The sequence below is a fragment of the Dipteris shenzhenensis genome, chromosome 27 (genome assembly GCF_047967505.1).
Source record: "Dipteris shenzhenensis isolate YYH24624 ecotype China chromosome 27, Dip_SZ_1.0, whole genome shotgun sequence".
Lineage (NCBI taxonomy): Eukaryota > Viridiplantae > Streptophyta > Polypodiopsida > Gleicheniales > Dipteridaceae > Dipteris > Dipteris shenzhenensis.
The window spans coordinates 17,943,288-17,970,869 of NC_141622.1; the positions used below are offsets into that span (position 1 = coordinate 17,943,288).

Genomic DNA, 27,582 nt, shown 5'->3' on the forward strand with positions numbered 1-27,582 from the left:
GTAAAAACGACCACCGGGTTCGTTGACTTATGTAATGGTAGACCTTGATTGTTCTATGGATTGCTTGAGCAAGAGCATATAGGTCCTAGATGACTCTCATGAGCACGACCTCAGAGAGGAAAAAAGAGACTGGTACGTGGCCAATACTACACAACTCTAAGAACCATGTGGTAGCCACAATTTTTTATCATGAGCAAGCCAAGTCATCTACAGATCATAGAAGTCAGCCACACGCAAAGGAGGAGGACCAGCTGAACTCGAATTGAGAAGCACTTTGGAACGAGATCGACATATCTATGCACAGATTTATGTGAGGAAGCAAGGCTACGTGGATGCGCTCTGGGATGCAAAAGAGAGGGAGAAGGAGAGCACGAACCTATGGCTGTAGCTTTGGTGATGGGCAATGGAGTTACACAGGAAGGTCATGACTATGGTGAAGCCTTACGCTCTCGTCTACGTCCCCTATATAGAACTCAAGCACACAAATATAAAGGAAGGTTACCAATGATAGCACTCGGTGGGAAACGTAACGACCTCGACATGACCTCGCAGGGCTTACTGATGGAGTTAGCAACGACCTCGCCTTAGTAGCAGGGGTGGAGCCGAAAACAGAAATAATGGCAGGAGCACGTAGGAGCAAATGAATAGAACAGCAGACGATGGAGCACTGTGTGGTGAAGGCACGTCAAAGATAGCTCCCCATGCAAGCCGCCATGCAACCAATCACAAGGCAAGCCATCCAGGGAAAGGAAACTCGACCAGAACCCCACACAACTCGAGTGAAGTCCTAAAGAACTCGAGGTGCCGATTTTCCGGAAGATGAAACAAATACGTGGCTTTTTACACAACTTTTCTCAAAACGCCGGAAAGCGTCCCTAAAGCAAGTAGCTCTAGGGAAAAGCAAGTAGCCCGAATGCGTCCAGAAAGCACACGAAGCTCTAACAAGGCAGTGTTAAAGAAAGAACCAGGTAAGAACCACAAGTAAGAACTACAAGCAAGACAAATGGCTTTAACCATTCAAAGCCGAGTAAACACTCCGAAATCATCTCATACAATTGGTTGACTGAAAAGCTATAGAACTGCTCGTTTTGTTTCCCAAACTATGATTCAGTAAAGCCCCGCTTAGATCTTTCACATGGGAATGCATCCTGCTTATCAGCCCAATCACTCACAGTCCTCTAGCACTTGTTCCATTCATGGAGGACAATCTGCGGCTTAGCAGAAGGCAGAACAATGCAATCTTAGTACGGGAATGGAGAAGTCCCCACTGAGCTCCCGTGGATTTCACCACTCCCCATCTTTTTTGATGCCCAAGCGGATTCATCACTTATCTATCGGAGCATGCTTCTTGTCTCCATATCTTTTTGTCCATCACCATCCCACAGAAGCTAGTACGGGAATCATTCAGTTGCTGTCGCCTCAAGACCCTCTCATAAACGTTCAACGGCGCTGCTTTTCCCCTCAGTTTACAATGGAGATCGTATTGCAACCTTTCAAACCCGCAAGCATCAGTCTAAGTTTGTAGCCGCTAGATGCTGCAATGGGTTATATGATCTGTAAGCACTGTTTTTGCTCCGCCTCCTGAATCATCGAATTTTTTTAACATGAACTCACATTCATGTTTGTTAAGCAATGCTCCTTTCTTTGCGATGATTTGTCACTCGTGGTCTCCCTGGTTTACGAGTCAAGTTATCGTACTGTGCGTAATTGAGGGCTATGACCTGCCCACGTTGTTGATTTCTTTTAATTGATTTGCATTGTCTAATGGTGCACGAGGAGCAGCTGCTGGAGTATCATGGAGATCGAAACTCAGTATGATTTTTGCGCACGTCTTTTTTGTCGCGGCTGTGTTTGGGTTGAATTCTGATTTGCGAAGAGCTACATTACTACATCCATGGTATGTCTATTTTTATAAAAATTGACTTTTGAAGTACCTTCCGCAATTTTCAGAATATTCTAAATCTTGATCTAGCAACATAGTCAGATAACATGCATTGTAAGTTTTGGAACTAGTTATGTATTTATCCAAGAGCCACACGAATCTCCCCCAAGATTTTAATCCTAATAGGCTACTTATTTGTGGACGGGGCCTCAACCAAAAGTGGACTCGGCTTTCAATGCAAGCCTGCCTTTTGGCTGAGTCAACTTTTCACCTCTGTGATGAAACTGCAGCATATTGTTCAGAGTGGATTTATTTATATTTTTGTGATCCAACCCTGCAAACTTGTGCATATTTTTATGAATGTAGTTTCATAATATTTGTAACCTTTTGTAGCACAGCTTTTCTGGCCAAATGAACCATCTCACACAAACTTGATTGTGCAGTTTCATAATGGTTGTGAAAATAATCATATTCTTGAAACCATATGCTCATGTATTAAGCAAATAATTCAAACTTGATTGTGCAGTTTCATAATGGTTGTGAAAATAATCATATTCTTGAAACCATATGCTCATGTATTAAGCAAATAATTAATTAGCAAATAACAAAAATTTTCTGGCCAAAGGAACCATCTCACACAAACTTGATACTGATATGGTTACTCGAGGTTTTATACTAACCATTTTCTACTGCATTTAACGTGTGAACTGTATTTGCTTTTCTTAATTGCAGGTTTACAGTTCTATATCTTGCATTGCTTGCCATTACACTTTTCCAGTATTGGTTCACCGCAGGCTCTGATCCAGGGTACATCAACTTTAGCAAGTGATTATCAGTGTCATGTTGTGAAGCTGTTTGAACCTATTTACTTTACTATTTCTATTAGCTCACTAGACGTTGGAAGGCCTGTATCCCTTTTGTTTTACTTCCTGCCAATATTAAATCCTCAGAGATTTCACTTTGTTATTCAGGGGTAAAAATGATTAGTTTCAACACCTTCCTGGTCTTGTGTCACGTATCTGAATTTGTATGATAGTCTTACAAAGGTATATTTTGTGTCAGGTATCTCGTCGAAGAATTAAGGAGAGATGTGGATGCCGAAACTGAAATAAAGAGAGCCTCAAAAGATTTGACTTGGTAATATGAAGACCTTTGGAAGATGACAGTGTAGGGAAGTAACATTAACCTAAAGAGAAAGTGGAGCGTTGGAATGATGTCTCTGAACTATTTACGCATTCTGGTACTGCCCCCTTTGGTAGTTGATTTATGCTCTTGCAACACCTCATCTGTGGTGGGATCACAATCTAAGACCATGGTCGATATCAAATTAAGTTTGATGTTTTGATATTTAAAAAGACTTGTGTCTTTCGAAGTTGCTGCAGTCCAGCACTGGGTTTGGATTTCACATTATTATGCAATTTGTGAACCTAGACTGCACCTATAAACAGATTGCAGGCATGAATTGAATTTTGGATGGGAAACACATGAGTCCATTACTATAGTCTTGATCCTACCCTTTGGATAAATACTGAGGGATGTATATTCATGAGGATGATGGATCATCACTACTATAGCAAGCACCCTAGTAGCTGATTGGAGTGCCCTAAAAGCAAAGGGATATGAGCATGCAAATGTTCCTCTGTTAATTGCCCATAGTTGTCTTTGCTTTTTCAATCTTCTATTAGTTTTGTACTTAGTTCTCATAGTTGCTTCCTGCCTCCAAATAGAACAGTAAGGGTGCACATGATGCTCATTCCTGATGGTTTCAAAAGAATTGCCTTGGTGCTTTCAATCCTCTGTTGTTTTGGTACTTACTGTGTAAATGCTTTCTGCCTTGATTGTAGCCAAATTAGATCGGTAAGGGTGCACATGCTGCTCATTATTGATGGTTTTAAAAGAGTGGAGATGATACAATACCTTTCAGATTGTTCTATTTAAGATGGATTTTGAATCTCTCACCAGTTTTGCTTATGCGCTTTTCCGTGGCTGTTCCTCTTTCAAAATGAGTTGTGATACTGGCAATGATTCTACATTGGCTGTCCCCTAGTGTAGCATGGAACAGGACCTTTATGGCTTTTGTTGGGGGTTCTTCTTTGCCGACATTATACCTTTTATTATTACTGAGCTTCTGGCTCAGAGATGGGCACTGCTACTTAATGCACGGTTCCTGCTAAATAGAGTTGCATGGTTTGAAGCTTCAAGATAGCCAAGGTAATGAACACATTAACTACCAAGTGATATGGCGGCTATCAAAGCAGTGGAACAAGAATGTAAGTGAGTAGAATATCCAGGAAGCAAACAGGCAACAAGCAAAATTGCAGCACGAGCAAGATGGACAATGGTAGAAAGACTGTAGTGCATAGCAACATGCAAACAAACTATGTGCCTCAAGAGTCGCACTATCACTCCTATGGCGGCTAGCTGCCTTTGTTGTCAAAACCATGCATGCCTCGGAAGTGTGTCAATGTAATAGCATGCAGTAAACTTGTACTTTGTTCAAAAAAATAATGGAAAGGAAACTGCTTTACCACATTAATCCATGTAACGACTTTGTGATCTTCCACCCTTACCCACTCATATCTGGCATTGGATCTCCTACCAGAAGGAGCCCATAATAAGGCTTAATGGAACTTATTATTAGGCTTAGGCAACTTCACACCACCCAAAGTTGTCTATTTTGTCAATGCAATATCATGCAGTAAACTTGTCCTTTGTTCAAAAAAATAATGGAAAGGAAACTGCTTTACCACATTAATCCAAGTAACGACTTTGTCATCTTCCACCCTTACCCACTAATATCTGGCATTGGATCTCCTACCAGAAGGAGCCCATAATAAGGCTTAATGGAACTTATTATTAGGCGTAGGCAACTTCACACCACCAAAAGTTGTCTATTTTGGTTTGAGCATTGAGATTTTGATAATCCATAGACCATGAGTTTCGCATGCTCTTTTGGAATGGATATCTGACTCACAAGATCAATGGGGTAAATAAAACCAACCATATGGAGTCGATCAATATCCTCTGTAGCATATTAAGGATTCATTCAGTGATATTGCTATCAAACCAGAGTGACATCCACCTTTAAGCTCATCTAGAGCTGATAAGTATGGGGATCAATCTCTTCCATATCTTGAAAGCTCCACTAAAAAATTCCACATAGAATTGCGACAAGTTTTGTCACTTTCCCTTGAGCACTAATGAGGGCATCTTCTTTTACCTTCCCATCTTTGTCATCTTTATCTCAAGAGCTGTTTTTTTTAGAGTTTGACATTTCTTAATGTACAGTATGAGTGAGGGCTTCTTTGTGGGTGTGCCCACCTGATGTGAGGTTAGATCAGGAGGGGGATGGATCCATACCAGAGCCACATATACAGCCAGGGTACCACGCTGGATACAGCCATGTTCAGGGCTGGTTCGGGGTGCCAGAGGCTTCACCAGTTTACAGCTGGAGGTCCGGCTAGAGATGGGCTGGTACGAGCCTGATTATGGGGTTTAGGGTCTGATTTGCCGCACCTCAGGAGCTACCTACAGCCGCACAGTTGCTGCCTGGGTTGGGGGCCAACCAGGTCCCCAACCTGGCAGGTTAACCGAACTGACCTTGTTGGGTCGGGTCAGGCGACCTAGGGTCCGGTCCAGGTTGGCCTACATAAGCAGGTCGATTGTAGGGTTTGGGGACCTCTATATAAGCCCCTCCCTGCCCTCTTTTGGGAATCTTGTGCCGGGTTTTTTTGCAGCAGTTCAGCAGGGTTGTTTCCCAGATATTGGGTGTCGAAATCTCTCCCCATCCATCACATTTTCTTGTCTTTGAGTTTGCAGTTCACAAATCCGCTGCACTTTCACATGGTATCAGAGCAGCGAAACGAGTAGAACCTGGGACCAGGAGAGCTGCAGCAGTAGACGACCAGCACGTGGGGGATTCACTGCTGTTTGGAGGTCATCGAGGGGCTGGTGGAGAGTGCTGCTTTGCATGCGTTTGAGGCGTGGACAGTTCACAGGAGTTTCAGGCTGACGCTGGAGTATTGTCTCGGACCATATCCCTCCCACCCCTACAACCGCTCATGGATGAAACCATCGCCTGTGTCTTGGACAAGATCATGTAAAGATCCAGTTGGGGCTGATGGAATTTGTTGCTGAGAAGTGTGGGTAGATCAGGCGTGCAGGAGCAAGGCAAGGCGTGCTTGGGGGCTGAAGGCGACTTTGTGAGAAGGAACAAGAGGCCAGGGCAGCAAGCATTTGGATCGATGAAGTTGAAGACAGAAGCAACGGAGCAGCCCCTTCCTCTCTTCATTCTCTTCTTCTTCTCTGAGCCTCCCCCTTCCGTCCTAGTTTTTTTCCATCTCTTCTTTTTCCACCCACCCTTTCCTCCGAGATGTTGAGTTTACTTGAGATGGCTGAGAACAAGGTCAAGATGCCCGTCTTACCTTTCTAGTGGACTGGCATGCTAGTTGGATGGCAACAATTACGGCGTATGCAGAGCTATGATGGAGTCAGTTTTGCAGTCCTACTACCTTGCAGACTTCATCCTTGTGGGGGTTCCAAAGCTAGATCCACTTGATGCAAACCTTGGGATCCTTGAGGAAAAGGACGCCTAGACTATGACTTAGCTCTGGGATCGGGTTAATGCACGGGAACATTCTTTTATGGTCATCAATCACATCAAGCATATGACACTGTGCACAAAGTCTCCCCCTTGCCTTTGGCAATAAGGACCTGATCCACTCCAACTGAGCCTTCTACCGTATTTTTTCATGTCTACTCTTCTTGCAACAACAACCCCACTAATTCTTGGAATGTGAGTGACCCCTTCATGCGTCATAATGCCATCAAGTTGTCTCTTCAAATGAGGGACCCTAGCCTCATTTTTGGGCTAGCACATAGTCTACAAAGTGTTCCATGCTCGCTTTGATGTTTCAGGTGACCGGATATGAGGAATAGTAAACCTCTTCACTGACAAAGTGATCACAGATATAGCCTGGGCATATTTGGCATCCCATATTTGCTGATCCAGAGTGGGCAAATCAAGTGCTCCTGGCTACTGTGCCTAGACAATCTGGCTTGCTACCTACCACCTGGTCCAACAACTCCTTGAGGTTGATTTCAAACTGTGTTAAGGGGGACAAGTGCCATCCCCTTTGACATAACTCCACAAGGGTTTGGCCACAAGCATGCTCTTGACCATAAAGCTCTACAAAGAACAGTTGGAAGCATTCAACGTATCCTCTTGGACCAAACTCCTTGCTGAACCATTATTATGCAAATAAAAGCTCAAAAAGTGCTTGCAATCTGTCCCAAAAATCTGACTTACACTGAGTTCAGATATCTATGAAATTTCCCTAAGTCTAACTACACTCAAAAAGTTGCAATAGTAGCCCAAGCCCCAGAATTTCTTTTGCAAAAACTCTGAATTCCTGCAATTTTTTGCAAATGTCAGTCTGCAAAGCGGATTTAAGGTACAAGCCCCAAATTTTACCTACTAATATACCTGAAATTGACAAAAGCCTCAAAATTTCACTTAGTGTGAGTGATTCAAATTGGATGAATGACCAGATGTGCAAATCAGCTTGAATTTTGAAATCTGTAGAAGCTCCAAAAATTGAAATGCCAATAAGGCACAATATTGTAAATGCTCAAATGTGTTGACTAAGTCTCTTTGCAAATATGGTAGCAGACATCAAATAGTATGAGAAGCCACAAACAAATTGTATGGAAGATGATGAGGATTTCGCACAGCGACATTGATGGAGCAAGTCCTACATGGGTTGCGAGGCAGCGGCTTTGTCCACAAGATCTTGTACGGCATTTATGGAGTAGGCGGCACATGGGTAATAGGTGGTGATGAAGGCAAGACTGTGAGCTGAAGGAAATGGACCGTTTTGCAGGCAGCGCACGGGGACAAATGAAGCGATGGTGGAGAACCCTCAGATGATGAATAGAGCAAGGCACTCCAAAATGGAGCGAGTGGTCTTTGTTTAATTAATTTTGTTCGAAAGCTGGACGTAGGGTTGCATTGACAACTAGAAGCCACTCCCACCCTTCATCACATATTGGGCCGGCTACTGTCTTCACCGGTCAAGCGTTTTTCTTTGAAAGGAAGATGTTTTGCAAGACCTTCTCCTGAGGTAAGACTAGCTTGAGCTAGTAGAGCATAGGACGTCAAAAAGTTGCAAAGTACAACTCCAAAATGAGTTACATACCTCTAATATAAAGACCTGACCCTAAGGGGGAAAAGCTCTTCTAATTGGAAAAGTGCCCCAGTATTCACACTACTCAATATGTGATGTTTTGCTTAGTTTGCCTAAAAGTCAAGATTCAGTATGGGAAACAGCCTTAGTTGGAAATCCATGGCCAGCCATTCAAATAGCAACATGAACCTTGCCACCAACCTTCCATCTAGTCAGGGTAGGAGGAATCCTTGTTGTCTTAACTATATTGGATTGCTTCAGCAAGTTTGTGATGTTGATTAGTTGCAAAGGTACAGTCAAAACAAAGAGGCAGCTTGGTTTTTTCATTCTTCATTGGTATAAAGTTATGGAATCCCACGCTCTAGTGTCAAATAAAGATTCATTGTTGGGGCATTTGTGACCCCGCCACATGGACAGAGAGTCAACATGCCATTTGGGCAGCTTTGGAATTGGAAAGGGATACCGTGTGAGCAGCAGCATGGCTGCCATGTAGGGAGAGAGATAGCATGCAATGTGGACAGCAGATGAGGTCGTTGTGAGAGTGATGGAATGCGCGGAAACATGCAGCAGAGAGAGAGAGAGAGAGAGAGAGAGAGAGAGAGAGAGAGAGAGAGAGAGAGATGTATTTACGTTCGCGGAAGGCCTCGCGGGCCTATGGGACAAAGTACAAAATACACCAAAAGGAAGATCTCATATGAGCCTTGATGGGCTAGAAGCTGAAACCAATCGTCTTATAAGCTGAAGCCCGGCACGGTGGTGGCTCGTCTGTGAGCGGTGAAAATGTCTTGGATCTGTGCCTGTAGAGCTGTCTCACGCTGTGGTAGCAGAGGAGGGCATGGTCTTCTTGATCTCTGAACACGCTGGGCTATGTTTAACCCCTCATCTCAGGCGGTCTCCCTTGAGGAAAGCTGTGATAGGACAGACCTCAATAGAGTGTGCTCTAGTAACTCTCCGTGGCGCAGGTGGTCTCTGCGTCCCTCTCTCAGTAATCCAGGCTGCCCGCATGTCAGCTATCTCCTCCACCTCCATCCTGTTGTGTCCTAAGGCTGACTCAAATGCATAGAAGTCTGTGACGAGTTGCCATGCTCTATCAGCCTCTCTATCCTGTGGTCTGGTCGCCTCCTGCTGCTCTCTAATCTGTCGTAGTAGAGTCTCCCTATCGTAGTAGAGAGAGAGAGAGAGAGAGAGAGAGAGAGAGAGAGAGAGAAAGAAAGAAAGTTTATCAAAGTCTTTGGGAGACCGTGAAGGTCTATGAGAGAGAGAGAGAGAGAGAGAGAGAGAGACTTTGATAGAGGCAATGATAACCGTGTATACGCAAGGGAAACACCCAATGATACAAGAGAGAAACTGCTCCAGTGGATGCCAGAAAAGGGAGGAGGCTGGCCCTATAAATAGGGCAGCAAGACCACTGACTTTAGGGCCTGATCTGGCCGACCCAGGCAGCTGGTTCTGGCCGATCTGCTGGTCGGCTGACCCAGGCCAGCCCCAGTCCTACATAAGGGCGTGCCAGGTGCCTAGGGTTTTCCCCAAGGCTGGCCCTACCAGCCCACTGTTTTGGGCCTAAAATGCCCTCCTACCAGCCCTCTAAAGGGGCATCTGAGCTCTCCCTATCCTATCCTGAAAGGGGTGGGCACACCATGAGATGCCATATACTCTAACAGTTTCCACATGGGCAGGTTTAATTGGACCAGCCTGCTTGGGCAGATCAGTCCCTTAAGGAGTGTCATGGACCTCTACTGTTTGGGGCTGCCCATGGGCACTGGACATGGGGTAAATGGCTGGCATCAGAGGCCCAGATATGGGACAGAGAGCCCAGCCAAATGGCTGGGGTAGGAGTTGTTTTATGGGCCCCAAACAGCCCTGGTCGGCCAGCAAAAAAAGCTGGTTGGCCAGCTCACAGACCCAGGCAGCAGATAGCTGGTCAGCCAGATCTGAGGCCAAGTTCACCAGCAAGGAAAGCTGGTTGGCCAGATCAGAGGCCAAATCAGCCAGATCCAGAAAGGGGATAAGGCCCTAGCCTTGCCCTATATAAAGGCCCCCCTGGAGGGGCATAAGGCAGTTGAATGAGTCAGGCAGACTTTCCAACTGCCACTCATAGCCATGAGGAGGCCATGCAGCAGGAGGAAGAACAGGCAGCTGACCATTGTCTCAGTTCTGGCACCCACTGAGCAGCATCTTGGCTCTCCACGTGGGGTACATTTTGAGGTAACTTTTGTAGCACAGATCTGTTCATTTTGGAGCAGAGAACATACTTTATTTTGGCTTTCTATTCCAGACTTGCATGCGGTTTCAGTAGTTTTGTGCACATGTGGAACGGGATCTTGTTGTGTGTGATCCCGGGCAACAAAATCTTCTGCTGCTGTTAGGGCTTGGCTGACAATCATTTATCTAACATGGTTCCAGTGTCTAGATTCCAACAATCACAGATTACTAGTCATTTTGGAAATCTTTGTTTGATACTTTGGCACCAAACTGAATGTCAGTAGCTCAATTTATGTCAGGTCAGACTTGCATCTGGTTCTTTTCAGTACTTGTGTACACATATGGGATAGGATCTAATGTTCTGTGTGATCCTTGGCAAATGCAAACAGGGCTGAGCAGAGGCGGGACCAGCAGGAAGAGAAGGTGGATAGTTTGTGGCTGGTGTGGCATACAAACAGGCCTGGTTTGGGGCCCTACACAAGGGCTCGGGGTAGCCCAAGGTATGGAGGAAGAAAGGGGCCTGGTTGGGCTAGTCCAAGCCAGCCAACCAGGCACTTATATGCTGGAAATGGAGCCGAACCCCTGGTCGGCTGAACAGACCACAAGAGTTGGTTTGGGGGGGGGGCAGCTTGGGTCGGCCATTTCCCCCGCACTGGTTGGTATTTTTGGGGGCATCCTTGCTCTATAAAAGGGAGGCTTTGGAGCCTCATTATTCGTCACTTGGAGCAGCCCTCAGGACAACAGATAGGAGCAGCAGTTGGGGAGCCTTGGGCCTACATTCAGGAGGAGAAGGTGACCCGGAAGGTTGAGTTTCCAGATAGCAAGGTGGAAGAGATCCTTTGGACGGAGAGTCTACATGAGCTTAGTGGAGCACGCTGGCTCAGAGATCTAGATGTGCTAGGCATATAGCAGGAGAGCCTTTTTAGTATGGTATCTTGTCCCATTTGTGGACAGATGGAAATATATAAGAGTTGCTTCTATATTGTCTTTGAGCACAGTCTATTTGCTAGTCTATTGTACCCAGGTGGGAGGCTCAGGTTCAGACAGCTGTACGACACTTTAAAACCCTTTTCCTATTTCAGTTCATTATCATGGCCAATAGATACCAGATCCCAAATTTTAGTGAGACAGGCAAGCTCGACGGGACCAACTACCTGTTGTGGAAAATGAAGGTTCAGAGCCACTTAGTGTTGAGGGAGTCATGGGGGATTGCGACGGGGATAGAGATTATACCTCAGGTCACCGTAACTACTCCATCGACATCAACCTCGGTGGCGGTGACAATGCCAGTGGACACTATATTAGTGAGAGCATGGCATATCCGAGATGTGGAAGCCTTTGCTATCATGGTGGGTACGACAGCGGATATGGTGCTACCGCATATTCAAATGGCGGACACTTCTTTCGAGGCATGGATGGCATTGAGGGATATGTATGAGCTCGACAATGAGGCGATAATCTTGGACCTTGAGACAGAGCTGTACGGCATGAGTATGGATGAAGGGGAATCGGTACAGAAACACATCACCAAGATGAAGGTGGTGCAGGATAAATTGGCGGTAGTTGGTCAAAGGATGAGCTCGACTAGGATGACATGGTTGTTGTTGGGAATGCTCCCCCGGAGCTATAGTAGTTTTGTGACCATGATGACTGTAGGGCATAGGGCGGCACCAATGACTTTTGAGGAGCTGGTTTCATTACTGCTGTAGTAAGAAGCTTAGGAAAAGAAGTACAATGGTATGGATAAGGATGACAAGGCCTTGATAGCTCAAGACAAAAGCAAGGCAAGGTAAGGGTAAGCCTGGGAAAGGCAAGCCCAAATCTGACGAGGGAGTGTACTCTTCAGAGTCCAGACGAAGACAACAAGAAGAAGAGAAAGAAAGAGAGGAAGTGCATCTACTGCAATGAGTGAAGACATTTTGTGAAAGATTGCAAAAGGAAGAAGGCTAATCAGAAGAAGAAGGGTGCCAAGTCAGAGTCAGAGGAGTCAGCTCAAGTGTGTCATAGGAGAACTTTTCTTGCTGGCCACTACGTATGCTGCTGAGATTAGATATGTGGACCCCGGTGTGATTGTCAAATGTCAGACATTTAGGATTGGTCAAAAGAGGAGTCAGGATCCTTTGTGAAGGTGATGGATAGTGACGTGTGCCTGGAGTCATTTGGGTGCTTGGCTTGTATTGCTGGAGTAGAGGGAGATACTTTGACAGGGCCTGAAGACTCAGGGTGAGACGGTGGCTGTGACTTAGAGGGGGACAACAATACAGAACCACAATAGAGTTGATGGTCTAGGTAAACTGGATTTGTGCCTGGGATATGATGTCTCAGGTATGGTGTTTGGTTGCAAACCTAGCCAGACGGAGGATGGGTTGAAACAGACTGTGAGAGCTTGGTGCCTGGAGGACTCAAGGCTGTTCACCTATCATGAGGGGGACAGTTGGAAGATGTTGGTGTTTGGAGAGCTTGAGTTTAGAGGTGGGTTCGTGACTAAAGGTGGTGGTGCCATTAGGTGCTGCCAAAGATGGAGCTGTGTAAGAAAGCGGAACCGGACCTGGCGGAGAAGGCACCACTGGTTGAAAAGCCAGAAAGAGACTAGGACAACACCGGAGTGTTCCAGAGGGCTACTACACAGGAGCTAGTGGAGCATCTTCATCGGCGGCTTGGGATCGCGCCAATGTGGGTTGGTGAGAGGGGGCGTTGGAATAGAATTGGTCACCTCCCCACGTGTGAGCCCCCAAATGAGGTGTGCAACGCGGGGGTGAACCATAGGACAAAGGGAAAAAGAGAGAGGGGGCTGCCACATGGGCAGCACCTCACAGCAAGCAAGGCTGCCTGGACAAGGCAGATGATGTCAGCCAGGTTATGGTCCCACGTCAACAACATACGGACAGTACGGAGGGGTTCTGCATGCTTTACAGACCTGCAAACAGGGCTGAGCAGAGGCGGGACCAGCAGGAAAAGAGGACAGACAGTTCGTGGCCGGTATGTCACCGTATGGCATACAAACAGGCCTGGTTTGGGGCAGCTGGGGGTAGCCCATGGTATAGAGGGAGGAAGGGGCCTGGTTGGGCTGGTCCAAGCCAGCCAACCAGGCACTTGTATGCTGGAAAAGGGGCCGACCCCTGGTCGGCTGAAGAGACCACAAGAGTTGGTTGGGGGGGGGGCTGCTTGGGTCGGCCATATCCCCTCGTACTAGTCGGCATTTTTGGGGGCATCCGTGCCCTATAAAAGGGAGGCTTTGGAGGCTCATTATTCATCACTTGGAGCAGCCCTCAGGACAGCAGACAGGAGCAGCAGTTGGGGAGCCTTGGGCCTACATTCAGGAGGAGAAGGTGACCCAGAAGGAGCTGCAGACTGAGCTAGAGTGGCAGCCCACCTAGGCTGAGTTTCTGGACAGCAAGGTGGAAGAGATCCTTTGGACGGAGAGTCTACATAAGCTCAGTGGAGCACGCAGGCTCAGAGATCTAGAGGGTAGTAGGAGAACCTTTTTTAGTATTGTATCTTGTCCTGTTTGTGGACGGACGGAAATATATAAGAGTTGCCTCTATATTGTCTTTGAGCACAGTCTATTTGCTAGTCTGCACACACATGAATGGTTGTGAAGTACACACATGATGATGAAGCTTGATTCCATATTGAAACACTTTTACCAGGAGAGGATGTCATATGCACATGCTAAGGTGTAGTGTGAATGGCTACCTACTTGTTTGTACATGCATAATAGTCTAAGAGAAAGCATTATGGCTCATATTGTAATTTCCATATTCTTGAAAGATGAACTAGGCCTTAGCCTAGATCATAGATTTGCATTCTGGGAGTCCATATTGGCTTCTCTTTTTTGTATTCCTTTTTTGCGTAATTAAAATAAACAATTTTGTCCAAGCAGTCTGCATCATTATGTATGATTATATGCTTCTTTATGCCATTCATCAATAATTAATAGCTGCAAAGACCTAGCCATGATTGAAAACGAACTTAAGATTGGCTTGTGTTGATGATGGTACTTGTCTAGAAACTTAATGGTCAAATATTATTTGGGCAGTATTTGAACTTTATAATTTTGTTCTTGTAGCTGGACTAATGTGTGAAAGAAATTTTCTACAAGCATTTTGATCTGTGTATCTTGGAATGGTTTTGAAAGCCAGTGTGCGAAGGTTGGATGCAGCTGCAGAAAGTGGAAGTCAAAATGGAAATACAAAAGTATACTCATTTGGTAGGATCAGGAACGATTGCAGGTAAGCAATGATCTTATTCATTAAGTGTTCTCTCATTTTTTGTTGTTTATGGGATATTGTGAACTGCAGTCTTTGTCTATAAATAAATTCGTATTGTACATAATGAATCTCGATTTTAGTGATGCCAACAGAAATGTCTGTAAATAAATTTGTATTGTACACAATGAATCTCGATTTTAGTGATGATGCCAACAGAAATCTTATCACGCCACTTGTTTAAATATTAAAAACAAGTGTAGCCTTTACAGACAATTCAGTATGATCACATCTGCTGCTGTGGGATAGCATAAGCCTTGTCTTTACAGACAATACAGTATGAATCTTTAGTCACATCTGCTGCTGTGGGACAGCCAAGGGAGAACAAGAGAGCAATTGCCAGGGGAGTAGAAAACAGACCATCAGGAGGAGACAGCGAGAGGGAGGAAGACGGTTGGGGAAGTGGAAGAGAAGCCTGGGGGAGGCAGAACAGCATCCCAGTCGGGCAAAGATGCAGCCGAGGGGGTGGTAGAAGTCAGCCTGGGAGGTGGCAAAGAAATAGCCTGTCTGGTGGGCATGGAGGAGCAACTCGGGAGGAAAGAGGAGGCAGAAACCGGGGGGGTTGTTGGGGGGGGGGGGGTGCTCTAGCTGCTTTGCATCCTGTTGCTCTAGCTGCAGCTGCTCTTGGTGTGATTGGAGGCTGACTGGCATTGTACTATGAAAATGCTGTCCCTGTGGTCCCAAAGCAAGAACTGTCCTCTGCTTTGTGGATGTTGTCTTCATAGGATTCCTGTAACAGACCCTTCTTGCTTTGAGACCTAGCTCTTTAGCTGTAACTAGTCCCCTGCTAAGCAAACACTGCCCCTCCATGCAGTATGCACGCAGCACTATAGACTCCTTTGCTTTGAACACATTGCTGTAGCTGCCTTGCCTTGGATCTTGTTGTGACTGTGAGCTAACTAGGACATCTACCTTTTGAATGCTATCCTGAATAGTAGGACCCTTGGTCAAGGTTTGTTGTATTTCTCTGAAGTTTGTGATGATTCTTTCATTTAAAACCTCTTTTTTTTGAGGGCCCAAATGGGAAATGGGGGAGGAAGTCATGCCATTATTTGTAAGGATATAATAATCTAATTGAATTCCTAATTTCTTGATGCAGTGACGAGATGTGCTCTGTTTGTCAAGTTCATCAGGTATTTGAAAGCCGCAGAGTAATATTTTTTGCAAGATGTCCATTCTCCATTTTGCTTGATTATTTATTTTCTGCATTTTGAACCTGATGGTTGATCTAAAGGCAACTTTCGTGCATGGAAACTTATATTATGTGGTGCTATCTGATTAGCTGGCTATCTCCATGCATTTGAGGCTTATGCTGTTTTAATGTTCTATGAATTGGAGTTGCAGCCCCTCCGGTCAAAACATTGCAATGACTGTAATAAGTGTGTGATAGAGTTTGATCATCACTGTTTCTGGCTCGGCACATGTGTGGGATACATGAATCGTCGAAAGTTTTGGTATGTGATCTGTGTCTCTTGGGGGAGGTCTCATGGCTGTCAAATGATCTGTCAGATTAGAATGGGCATTGAAAAGCTAATAAGTATATTTAGCTGTGCACGCAACCTTTCTAATGTCATGAGAGCAGTAATGTAATTATGGAAGAGTGAATTACAAGTCTAAATGCTTTAGAAGAAAAATGTTTGTGAAGGAATCTCTATTCAACAATTTGGTAATGGTCATCTGCTTTTCACCTTGGGACAGGTGACTTATGGCAGTCCATTTTCATCTTGTCATGCATATGAAGGATGAATTGTTTGTCGCAGCCATAATTTGTTGGAAATGGAGCAAGGGTTGAAGAACACATGAAACAGTTGTATTGAGAACTCAACAACAAACAAACGAATGATTACACTGTAGTCATAGAGACAGAACCCTAACTAGGGTTAACACACACGTGGTGACTAACTCAAAACTCAACCACCAACCGTGGTTAGGGGAACAACCTTAAAAAGGAAAAGAGTGCGCCTAACCCTTATGACATTGGCTGCTACCTTAGAGATTGATATTTTTAACTCCCCCTGCAGTGACAATGTATGAATGTATAAGGAATAATGTCAATCACAAAATGGATATAAGTTCAAAGCTTTGCAGAAAGCCTTAAACTTTTCATGAGGTGAAGCTTTTGAGAAAAGATCTGCCGCATTTTGATGTCTAGGGGAAAATACAAGTTGATCTCCCCTGCATGTAGCCTCTCTTTGGTGTAGTGATAATGTATCTCAATGTGTTTCATACATGCATGAAACACAGGATTTTGCACAATTACAATGGCACTCTGACTGCCGGTGAGAGTTGGAATAGGCTTCTCCAATGATGCATGTAGATCTACTAACAGACTTCTCAATCAGACACATTCTGGTTGTGAAGCCTACCTTGTACTCAGCTTCACACGATGAGGTAGCAGACCGTTGATTGTTTCTTGCTCAACCAAGAAATACAGGAGTGTCTGAGGAAGAAACAATCAACACTGGTTGACTGCCTAGCGTCAAAATAGCCAGCCGAATCCGAATCGTTGTAAGAATGTAAATGCAAGCTACCCCCTTGGGGCTGTGCATAAATCTGCGCAACTGGGTGGCTTTCTATGAAAGAAGACCCAATGTCAGTTATGTCTATCATTGTGTAGCATAGCACATGTACCTCAGGAATTGAGGAGAAAGCTGAGAAATGCATATTTGTGGGTGACAGCATGAAAAGCAAGGGTTACAGACCTACAATCTTGCTACCAAGAAAGTATTCACTGTTAGAGATGTTATTTTTGCTGAGAAATCAGATTTTCCCCTTGCAATATTTGACAAAGATTAGGGTTCATCAGATGTATTTGAGGGCTGCTGCCTATTTCTTTTGATATTGGAGCTGATATACTTGCTGAAAATCAGAATTTGCAGCAGGATTTACAAGTTGTTGATGCCTGAACCTATGGCTGGTCTTGTCACTCAGCAAGAAGTTGAGAATGTTGTGTGCCCTCTCTCAAGAGTCAGCCCCCTTTCATTCTCAGCCCTCCCTCTTGAGTCTCATCTCCTTCTCATTCCTTTCTACATGTCATGTAAATATTCTCTCCCCTTCCCCCCTTCTTTTCAACTTTAAAAAATATAAATTTTTAGAAGCTTGCACCTTAAGTTTTCAGAAATAAAATTCTTCCGAAGCTTGCACCTAATGTGCCTTAGCGCTATGCACTTAAACATTGGCACAACCATGGTCAATTCTGAAATATGTCATGGCCCTTGCACCTTTCCATTTAAATCATTGTCGTTGTATTTGCTTATTGAGGTCAGCCAACTAAGAGGTTTTGTCTTGGGAGGGGTATGAATGCTCTATGTCAGGGTAATTCACTGGATGTTGGAGGGTGTCCTCCTTACAGGGCTGATAGGGGGCACATGGTCGTCCAGGCATGACAAGATCAACCCATCTGTTTTGGTTGGCCAAATAATTGACAGAGTTGACCATGCCAATCTCGTAGGCCCTTTGAATGGAGAACTTCCTGATCTATGCTTACTTTGTGAAGTCATTTTTGTTGTGGGTTTGTTGGGAAAGTCACCTACCTCCCCATCCCATGTAAGGAGAGCGTGGGGGAGGTGGACTTAAGCATATTAGGGCCGCCACATGGGCTTGCCTCTCTCACAACTCTGTTGCCCTTGCGTCTCAGCCCTTACTCAGCCCTCTCGCAGCCCACACTCAGCCCCGTCTGTCCTCTCTCAGCTCTTCTCATTTCTGAATTCTTCTCAGCCCTTTCTCATCCCCTTTTCCCGTGTCAGCCCCCCCCTCTCATCCCTCTCTCAGCCCCTCATCCTGTTCGCCTCTCAGCCCTCCTCCTCAGCCCTGTACACTCTCGTTCCCTTCGCCCCTGCCCTCTCTCAAGAGTCAGTCCCTTTCATTCTCAGCCCTCCCTCTCGAGTCTCAGCCCCTTCTCATTCCTTTCTACATGTCATGCAAATATTTTCTATCGCCTTCCCCCCTTCTTTTCAACTTTAAAAAATATAATTTTTTAGAAGCTTGCACCTTAAGATTTCAGAAATAAAATGCTTCCAAAGCTTGCACCTAACGTGCCTTGAGCACTATGCACCTAAACATTGGCACAACCATGGTCGATTCCGAAATATGTCATGACCCTTGCACGTTTCCATTAAATCATTGTCGTTGTATTTGCTTATTGGGGTCAGCCAACTAAGAGGTTTTGTCTTGGGAGGGGTATGAATGCTCTATGTCAGGGTAATTCACTGGATGTTGGAGGGTGTCCTCCTTAGAGGGCTGGTAGGGGGCACGTGGGTGTCCAGGTGTGACAAGATCAACCCATCTGTCTTGGTTGGCCAAATAATTGACGGAGTTGACCATGCCAATCTCGTTGGCCTTTTGAATGGAAAACTTCCTGATCTATGCTTACTTTTGAAGTTGTTTTTGTTGTGGTTTGTTGGAAAAGTCACCTCCCTGTCCCAAGGAGAGCGTGGGGGAGGTGGACTTAAGCATAAAGCATATTAGGGCTGCCACATGGGCAGCACATTGGCTGCCATGTGGGCAGCATACAAACAGCAAACATGGGCAGCACATAGGCTGCCATGTAGGCAGCATTCAGGAGAAGGTACTTGGCAAGGTGGAGCCACCATCGTGGACAGAAGATGTACAGATTTGCCACGTGTCAGTCTGGAATGGGCTGGAACAGATATGCACAGGAACTGATGCGTGGATGCTGATGCCAGCAGTGCGGATGACAGGGGCAAGCAGTACGGATCTGTACGGTGCATTTATGAGCAGATCTGATTGCATGGCATCACTAGAAGAGTCTCAAGACCCTGCAGGATATGTTAGGAGCAGATGCACCTGTTGTACGGGGTGTCTGCAAGGACTTGTACGGAGCTGCAGCAGGGTTCTTGGAGCAGGAGCAGGACCAGATAGAAGGCGGGACTGATGGTGCTGAAAGGTGCCTGTTTGGAGCAGAATTTAGGCCAGGGAAATGGCCTGGAGCAGGTCAGGGCAGGGGCAGGAAACCCTGGTCCAGTGGCTGCCTGCCACGTGACCTGCAAAGCCTAAAAAGGGCTGCTCCTCAAGTCAGTTTTACAGACTAGGGGTGTGGTTGGCTTGATGGTCCAAATAGAACCCCAGTCAGCCATTTTGGTGGGCTCCCAGCCCCTGTAAAAGGAGCCCCTCGAGGTGGCCTCACTCACTCATCCTTGGACCTCTTTTGGAGCAGATTGGTGCTGTTTGGAGCCTGCTCCAACATCCTCTGGAGGGGCACAAAGGTGCAGCAAGGGAGGTGGCTACTGCAGGGATCAATTGTTTGGAGGTCTACATCCTTTGGCTGTCATCCAGGGCAGCAAAGAGAACGGGAGTCAGGAGAACCTTGGGTCTCACCATTGGCTGCACATCAGGGCAGCAAGGAGGTTAAGAGTTCACAGCATTCACTACCTTATGTTGTGGCTGTCCGGCAGGGATGGCTTGAAAGTGTGTTTGTAGGGCACGGCAACCACGCCCACCTAAGCTCATTGGGAGAATGCAGGCCGAGTGTTTTGAGAGTGCCTTGGAGGTAGGAAAACAACTGTTGGTTGTGCACATGGGGCCACATCGAGGTAGCACTTTACAGGGGGTGAGACACTGGGCATACATTTTGAATTGTGTCCGTTGTGAATGGAAATATAAGTTTTGTTGGTTCTACATCTCTCCTGTGCATTGCTCATTTACTTACTGCACATGTATGTCAAGTACATGTAAGGAAAGAAGTTTTGGATTCCATATCTAGCACCTTTGTGTGAATTTCTGGGCTCTCTATTAGTCTTCTGCTGTGTGTACCCTCTGTTTTCTAACAGGGCTTTCACTCCCTAGGATTGTTCTCAGGGTCATATTTCTCTGATTATAGTGTAGCCCTCTTGAGTGTTAGCTAAACTAGGGTGGCCCAGGTTTTGCATATGACAAGATGATAATGGAGGTGCAAACGCTAGCATGCAAACAATATTGGCAGATTCAGAGATACAAGATGTATGTGAGTCATAGAGCAACACTGTATTGAATTGGTGTTACCATCTAGATGCATGCTGCAAGCTGGGCATAGGCCTTGCATCCTAGTATATGAGAGCTCTTGTTAATTTTCTTGATTAAGTTTATATGTTTGTGCTTTTTCGTGTGGATATAACAAATTTCGAAGGAAAAACAATTTCTATTGCCACAAAGTCCATCCTGAAATGGCAGACTTGAAAAATTGGAAGCCTTTTTTTGAATTAAGTAAGGGTTTCTTTCTTTCATTACCATTGGCACATGCATATGCATTTCAAACCTATTTTACATTATCAAATTACTTTGCAAACCTAACAACATGGGTTTTCTCTTCAGGTGGTATATCTTCCTAGAATTGCCATTATGCTTGTGGACTTTTATTTTGTATATAACAGCCTTCACTAGCAGCAAAAGCTCTACAACATGGTATTCCTTTTTTTCAGATGAGAGGGAGTTTTTGATCTATGTGCCATCGGTCATATGTGTTAACTTAATTGAAGCAGTTCTTGTCCTGCAAAACACAGATTTGGGCGAAATTGCTTGACATGATTTGTCATATTGATCTGAACAGGTTACACAACACAGCAGTGGTCATCTTACTTGTCATCCTTATGTTTTGCAATATTTTCCTGGTGATGCTTCTAGTGTTCCATAGGTTAGTATTTTGTTCTGTGAGCAATGTATCGTTTTAGGTGATTTTCTGTGTAAGTCTCATTTCAAATCGTGTTTAAAATGAAACGCTTTTCAAAGCTAGGAAAAAAGGCTTGATATAATATGACACAAACTACCTCAGTATAGAATATGAATTAAAATGGAACAGAAACCCTTGTAAGCATGAATGCAACCTTATGATACATTAGTCATGACTTACGTCTTCAGGATAAAATGCCAAAATGCCCAATGTGAAACAAGGAAATCATAAATAACATCTCAAAAAGTACAAAGGGGAGTACAGAAAAGGGGTCTGAAATCAAACAAGAGAAAAAAAGTATCGATCAAAATAGGAGATATGACAAACATGGAAATTGAAGAAAAATGAGAGTCTAGCACCTTCAGAGAGCTTCTCTGCTTTGTTTATGTCATCTGTCCCATAATTGTATCATATACATCATCTGACTAATATATTTTTAAAGACTACGTGCCTGCTGTTATAGTAAGTTTGTATTCTATTGAATGACTAAGGCTCCTGTTGCGACCATTGCATAAAGAAGGAAAGAGGCTGGTTGAAGAAGTGTGATACTCTAGGACGGGTATTTGTGACTCTAGGGAGACATCTTAAGCATCACAACATTTGATAATCTAGTCCTCTTCAAGGGGAACCCAACACAATAGATGACACATCAACAAGGCCGGACCTAGGAATTTAATAGTTCCCCAGCTGGGTTATCAAAACCAGTTTGGCATGGTGGCTTAAGGAGGCCGTGGAATTATTTGCCCACAAGAGTAGGCTGGTAAACCCGACACAGTGCTCCCCCCCACTCCAGCCGCTGCTGCATCCCTTATCTTACAAAGTTGGCCTCTGACAATGGGGGGAAGCCTACTGAAAAGGGTGATCCCCTCCCCCATTCCATTGTCCAAGGAAGAGCTTCAAGAGGACAGCTTGGGAGTAGCCATTGGGCACAACCCCGGAGGAGGCCTCTTAGCAGCTTTGGATTTCTAGATTGGCCTCAATGGAGTTCTGCAACCTTGGACATGTCCAAACATTGTAGGAAGGAAATACCCTCTTTTGAAGGGAGTACCATTGGGATCTGCTAAATGTTGGTCATAGCTTCTCTCCTTTTCTCTTTCCTCTTTAATTTGACAGCACACACTTCTGCATTGATGTAAGAATAGCATGTATGAGTGTGCGCATAAATCACATGCTTGTTACATTGACATCAGGAACATCTTTATTGCCATAGTTGTGCTGAAGGGTTGCAAATGGTGAATGAATCAAGAAGCCATCCTAGGCAAGCATAGTCTACATCACACTTCTCCCATGGATCACATGATCTTGATTCCTTTTCGGCTTTTCTCTTTTGCTCTTACCCCCTAAAAGCAAGATCAGTGCAAGGGTATATTTGGTGGTAAAGTTCAACTTCACAGGTTTCTTCCGTTGCTCCAAGGTACTTTTCTGGCAAGGACAGCAAGGCTTCAGAATTTCCTCAGGATTGGATGTCGACATGGGCAGTTCCACCCCACTTTCTTAATCCAGCAAGCAATTCCAGGTCTTGAATCTGGCTGGGCTTTAATAGCCTGGAGTAGCCCCTAAAGCCCGGTACCATCTAAGCGATGGACAATTTTCCAGCACATCCCTCTTCTTCAGCTGAGTAAACACTGTAAGGTTTTGGTTATGTTGAGAGCTGATAGTTTACGAGCACATAAAATTACCAATCCATCTATGTCTAGAGAGCCTGTAGAGCTAGAGATGTCTGTCACTCTTTGGAAGTCGATTACACCCCTCTTAAGAGTCCATGATGCTAGATGATGGCAATGTTCATGCAGTTCCAATAACAGTCAAAGTGTGATCTCCTTTATTAGGAACATGATGCATGACTTTTGGAGCTATAGAATGAGGACAGATACATGGAAGGGAGAAACACACCAAAGAAGGGGAACATGAACTCTCCTTTGCCAAACACACAAAGAAAATGGAGCTCTCTTCCAGCAGAAGCAAGAAGAAACTGAAGTTCTTTAGAAACTTAGATGAGATATTAATGAAGTTGTTGCTCAAAAAGCATGACAAGTCAAATATTCTTTACATTTGTATTGTCTTCCAATACTGGAGAAGACTATCTTCCTATGCGATAATGGTGAGAGTGTCCCTTTGGCAAAATCAAACAAGAGTTGTGTAAATATTATGGTTAGATTTGAAATCCAATGGTTTTCTGTCTTATTAGATAGAAGAAGCACATGAGACATTGTCATAACTATGGTGCTTCAGTCAAGATCAGTTCCATTGGCCTAGTTAGGATGCATAGGTCAAGCCATTGATATTTCAAACATCACACCATTGAATATAAAGTTAGGTGGACAAGAAGACATTTTAGGGTTGCACAAGTTGAGGCCATAGATGACGTGGTTGCTACATCATTTAAGCCATCCTTGATTAAATGTTGACTCTAGAGGCCCTCTGATCTGGCTGACCAGGCTGTAAAACAGGTCGACCAGACACCTGCTCCTGCTGACTGCTGTACGGCTGTCTGCTGATATCGCCGCAGAATGTATGGCCGGCAGTTGCCCGTTCTGCCTGGACTGACCTGCCCTGTGTACTGCTGACTGCTCGTGACTGCCAGGATGCTGTCTGATGTTTGCTTCCTAGTACTGCCAAAAAATCAGATGTTTCCTGTCCAGAATCTCCTTTATATGGAAGTGGGTGGCCATGTTGGCATCATTACCCTAGTTCTAGCTTGGCTCCAAAAGTTGATTTGTGGCATTGGAGATCCGTGATTAATCTGTTCCGAATACCTACGTTTGTGGACATCTGTGTATTCTATCTGATTTCAGGGTTTAGTGGCATAGGATTCCAACTGAAGCATTTGGCATAGAAATCAATATGATCTCCATGGGAACTCAATGCTCGATTTGTTACATTGTTACTTAGCGTACTTAGGCGAGCCCATTTTAATTTTAAGTGATTTGACTTCACCATCATCGAGTGTTTAGATTGGAAGAATTGAAGTGAGAGTAAGAGTTTGAGGTTGAGAGACAGCAGCAAGTTGAAATAGAGCAAGACTCGGATTTGACAGTGGGAGGGACAAAGTGAAATGGGTAGTGTAAGAAAGACAAAAGGAGTTTTTGTTTTTGTTTTTCTTTTTGGGGGGGGGGGAGAAAGTTGAGTAGTTACGAGGAGAGAGTGTAACAGTAGGGCATGCTAGGGTTAGCAGTATTCATTTAAATGGGCCCAGTTAACCTTAAATGGGGGTCCCATTCATTGTTAATATTTTGGTATTCTCTTGTACTTATAATAGGGATTCTAAGCTTCATTGTGAGTCTGCCTCTTGTACGAATCCCATAAGCAAAGGAGCCACTTCCCAAAATTATAAAAGGGGCTTCAGCTGTACTTCATTTCCATTGATCATTAATACAAGTGCACACTTTCCATGAGAGCTGTACCTCCTAAGCATCAGCTACTAGCTGTACATGCAAGAAGGACAGCAGCCTCTAGCAGCCATGCTAGCCAGCCCAATGGAGCTGCATTCATGCCCTTTTCCAAGTAAGAGTGACCCTCCCTCTACCGTATTCCTATCTTTTCTACTAGTTGTTGCTATTCTCATGTCTCGTAGTCCCTAAACTAGCATCAAATAGCAGAAATAGTAGAACCTCTGCTTCATTTGATATCAGAGTCCTTTTCTTGGGAATTTTGTGGGTAAAGATTCATTATCTTGTTCTGAAAATTGGAGCATCCTATCTTGAGCCCAAGAGCTACCTCTGTGCAAGATTTCATTGCGTGAAGTGCTCCGGATTCTGCTCTGGCATGTGTCAGCCTCTGATCAGTCCTAAATACCAATGTGGTCAGAATTGAGTGATTTTGATATAAGCGTGTTCAGCATGATCTCCTGATCATCAGCCCTCAACAATCTCAGAGAAATTCCCAGCTTCGAGCTAGAAATTGACAGGAAAACAGTGCGCTGCCAGAGGCCTTTATCTGCTGCAATCTGCTCAAATACGGCTCCAAATTCAGTTTTGATGGCATGTAATGAGTCGCCTCAGTTTTGGGAACACCTGTACCAGGTTTGGTGTTGATTGGATCTCATTTGCCCTATCATTTAAATACCTTGTAATCAGTTCCAGCAGGTACAATTTAGGGTTTTCTATGCTAAAAGACCCTAGAAATGTGGGGCTTTTCAGATCTAGTCTGCCACGTGGCAATCATTCTTTCTATCCTGGCCAGTGATAATTGCTGATCAGTCCTATACAGTACCATGGCAGAGCATTCCCTGTTCAAACAGTGCATCTGAGGCATATAATCACTCTTTCTGCTCAGAGTTTTAAACAGGGTCTAAACAGTGCTTAGAAAGTGTGTTTCTGTTCAAAATCAGGCCCAAACAGACAGTTTATTGTTCCAACACTCTTAGATAGTTGCAGACAATGTTTTGGAGTGCCTTGACAATTGTATTTCAGGCTTCTAGGCCTTTCTACTATCAGCTCCTTCTCGATGAGCCTATGATAGACGCTACATCCCATGCCGATGGATGTCTAGCCATGCACACATAGACGACCTTCATCTCATGACAATTGAGCATACAGGTTTGACAGGTTGCTGTACCTTGTCTCTCTCCTCTCTCTCTCTACCTCTCTATCCCCTCATCCTTCTCTCTTCTGCTCTCCTTCTCCTCTCTTCTCCTCCCTTCCTCCTGCTATTCTCTCCCCATCTCCAAATCTGCCCCTTTCCTCTTTCACTACATGGCTCTTCTTCTCATCTCCAGCCGCCTATTGCTGCTGCTCCCACCCTTGAAGCTGCTCTCTCTGATGCCGCCTTTATTTCCAGCTGCTATTCACGCTCCAATCAGCCCGTAATGGTTGCCCGTAATTTGCTGCCTATGCCTCTGATCTTTTGGCCCTTTTGTGCTCCAACATGCTGCTGATTCTGCCTCAGATTTCAGCCCTTTTGCCGCTCCAGCTGTTCATGCTCTAACTGCCTGCTATTCATCTCCACCTGACATCACTTTCTTTCCACCTTGGAGCTGCTGCTTGCTGCGCACTACAATGACCTCTCTTACTTCCGCCTCATTGCTCGTGGAAAAGTTCAAAGGGGAGGGATTTCCTATAGAGCCCAATTAATCGGTCAAGTTGAAGCAACGGCACATATGGAGGATGCTCAGACCAGTGACCAGGAGCAAGAAGAGGCAAGTCCATCTTAAGATCCCCTAACCATTCACCTACCAAGTCCCCTCACCAAAAGGACAAGTTGGATCTTGAAAGTCTTCTGGCAGTCATGTTGGAGCAGCAAGGACAAATGATGGATAAACAGAGCAAACTGATGCAACAGCTTGTGGACCAGCAGCAAAAGTTATTTGGCCAGCTAGGGCAACTCACCTCAGTTCTGGAAGGGTTGAAGGGGTTGAAGGGGTTGAACAAAGGGTTGAAGGGGCAAGGTTGACAATGCTTTCACTCAGTTGAGGATCATGAGAAGTGAACAAGTGAGGAGTAGATTTGAGCCAAAGGGTAAGGAGATTCCCATGCATGATCCTCCTAAGAAGTCCATGGAACCGGGACAGGCTGGATCGAACCCAAGTAGGAGTGAATTCATGGCTGATGCTAAAAAGTTACATCCACAACAATCTCCAAAATCAGTACCCTCATGGAACATTACTCAGTCAGGAGGTTCAGAGTTTAGACCAGCCTGTGGGACAGATCTTGATGATGTGTGTTCATCCAAAATGTACCAGGCCTTCCTGTCGTAGTTCAACTCTTTGAGAGTCGAAACTCAAAATGTGACTAGTTCGGCAGTGGTAAGTTTGTAACTGGTTTTTGCTTTAAAAGTGTAAATTAAAATTCAAATTCTAGATTGTAAGCTGTGTATTATTATTTGTAATAACAATATGTCAAAAAATGCAGCATAGCATTTTATTTATTAAAATTATGATGTTAAAAAAACCCATGTTTGGAAACTCTACCTCATTTTTTCAAACTTGTCAAACATTTGGAACCTCTGGAAATTACAGCTTATTCACAGTGATGTCTGCGGTCCCATGAGGACACCTGCTTTTGGGGGTTATCTCTATTTTGTTACATTCATAGATGACTTCACCAACTACACTTGGGTCTATGGTCTCAAGGCAAAATCAGAAGTGTTTATGCATTTCAAACACTTTGTGGCTATGGTTGGGAATGAGACAGGACTCAAGGTGCAGACACTTTGCACAGATCGAGGGAGAGAGTATATGTCTCATGAATTTAAAGCATTTTTGAAGGAGAAAGGTATCACGCATCAGCTTACAGTGAGGCTTACACCTCAACAGAATGGCAAAGTTGAGCGGAAGAATCGCACTGCCATGGAGATGGATAGATGCATGCTCACAAGTAAGAAGTTGCCTCACAGGTTTTGTCTTGAAGGCCTCATGTGTGCCAACTATATTTTGAATCAGGC

The 27,582-nt window shown here is 44.7% G+C and overlaps 1 protein-coding gene across 2 annotated transcripts in view; it reads left to right on the forward strand.

Annotated features, from left to right (window-relative positions):
• The first annotated feature begins 1,036 nt into the window (after positions 1-1,036).
• The window catches only part of LOC147883967 (protein S-acyltransferase 10-like), a 37,579-nt gene continuing 11,033 nt past the window's right edge, over positions 1,037-27,582 (forward strand). Inside the window, exons 1-9 of one of the 2 annotated variants that reach the window (XM_087398587.1) lie at positions 1,037-1,517; positions 1,783-1,897; positions 2,615-2,689; positions 2,945-3,019; positions 14,412-14,501; positions 15,637-15,670; positions 15,882-15,991; positions 20,847-20,936; positions 21,082-21,165. In XM_087398587.1, the coding sequence (XP_087254713.1) occupies positions 1,253-1,517; positions 1,783-1,897; positions 2,615-2,689; positions 2,945-3,019; positions 14,412-14,501; positions 15,637-15,670; positions 15,882-15,991; positions 20,847-20,936; positions 21,082-21,165 (938 nt within the window). In that variant the 5' untranslated portion in view covers positions 1,037-1,252. Of the gene's footprint in view, positions 1,557-1,782; positions 1,898-2,614; positions 2,690-2,944; positions 3,020-14,411; positions 14,502-15,636; positions 15,671-15,881; positions 15,992-20,846; positions 20,937-21,081; positions 21,166-27,582 lie in introns of both variants that reach the window. The other variant, XM_087398588.1, reaches the window with a different exon arrangement.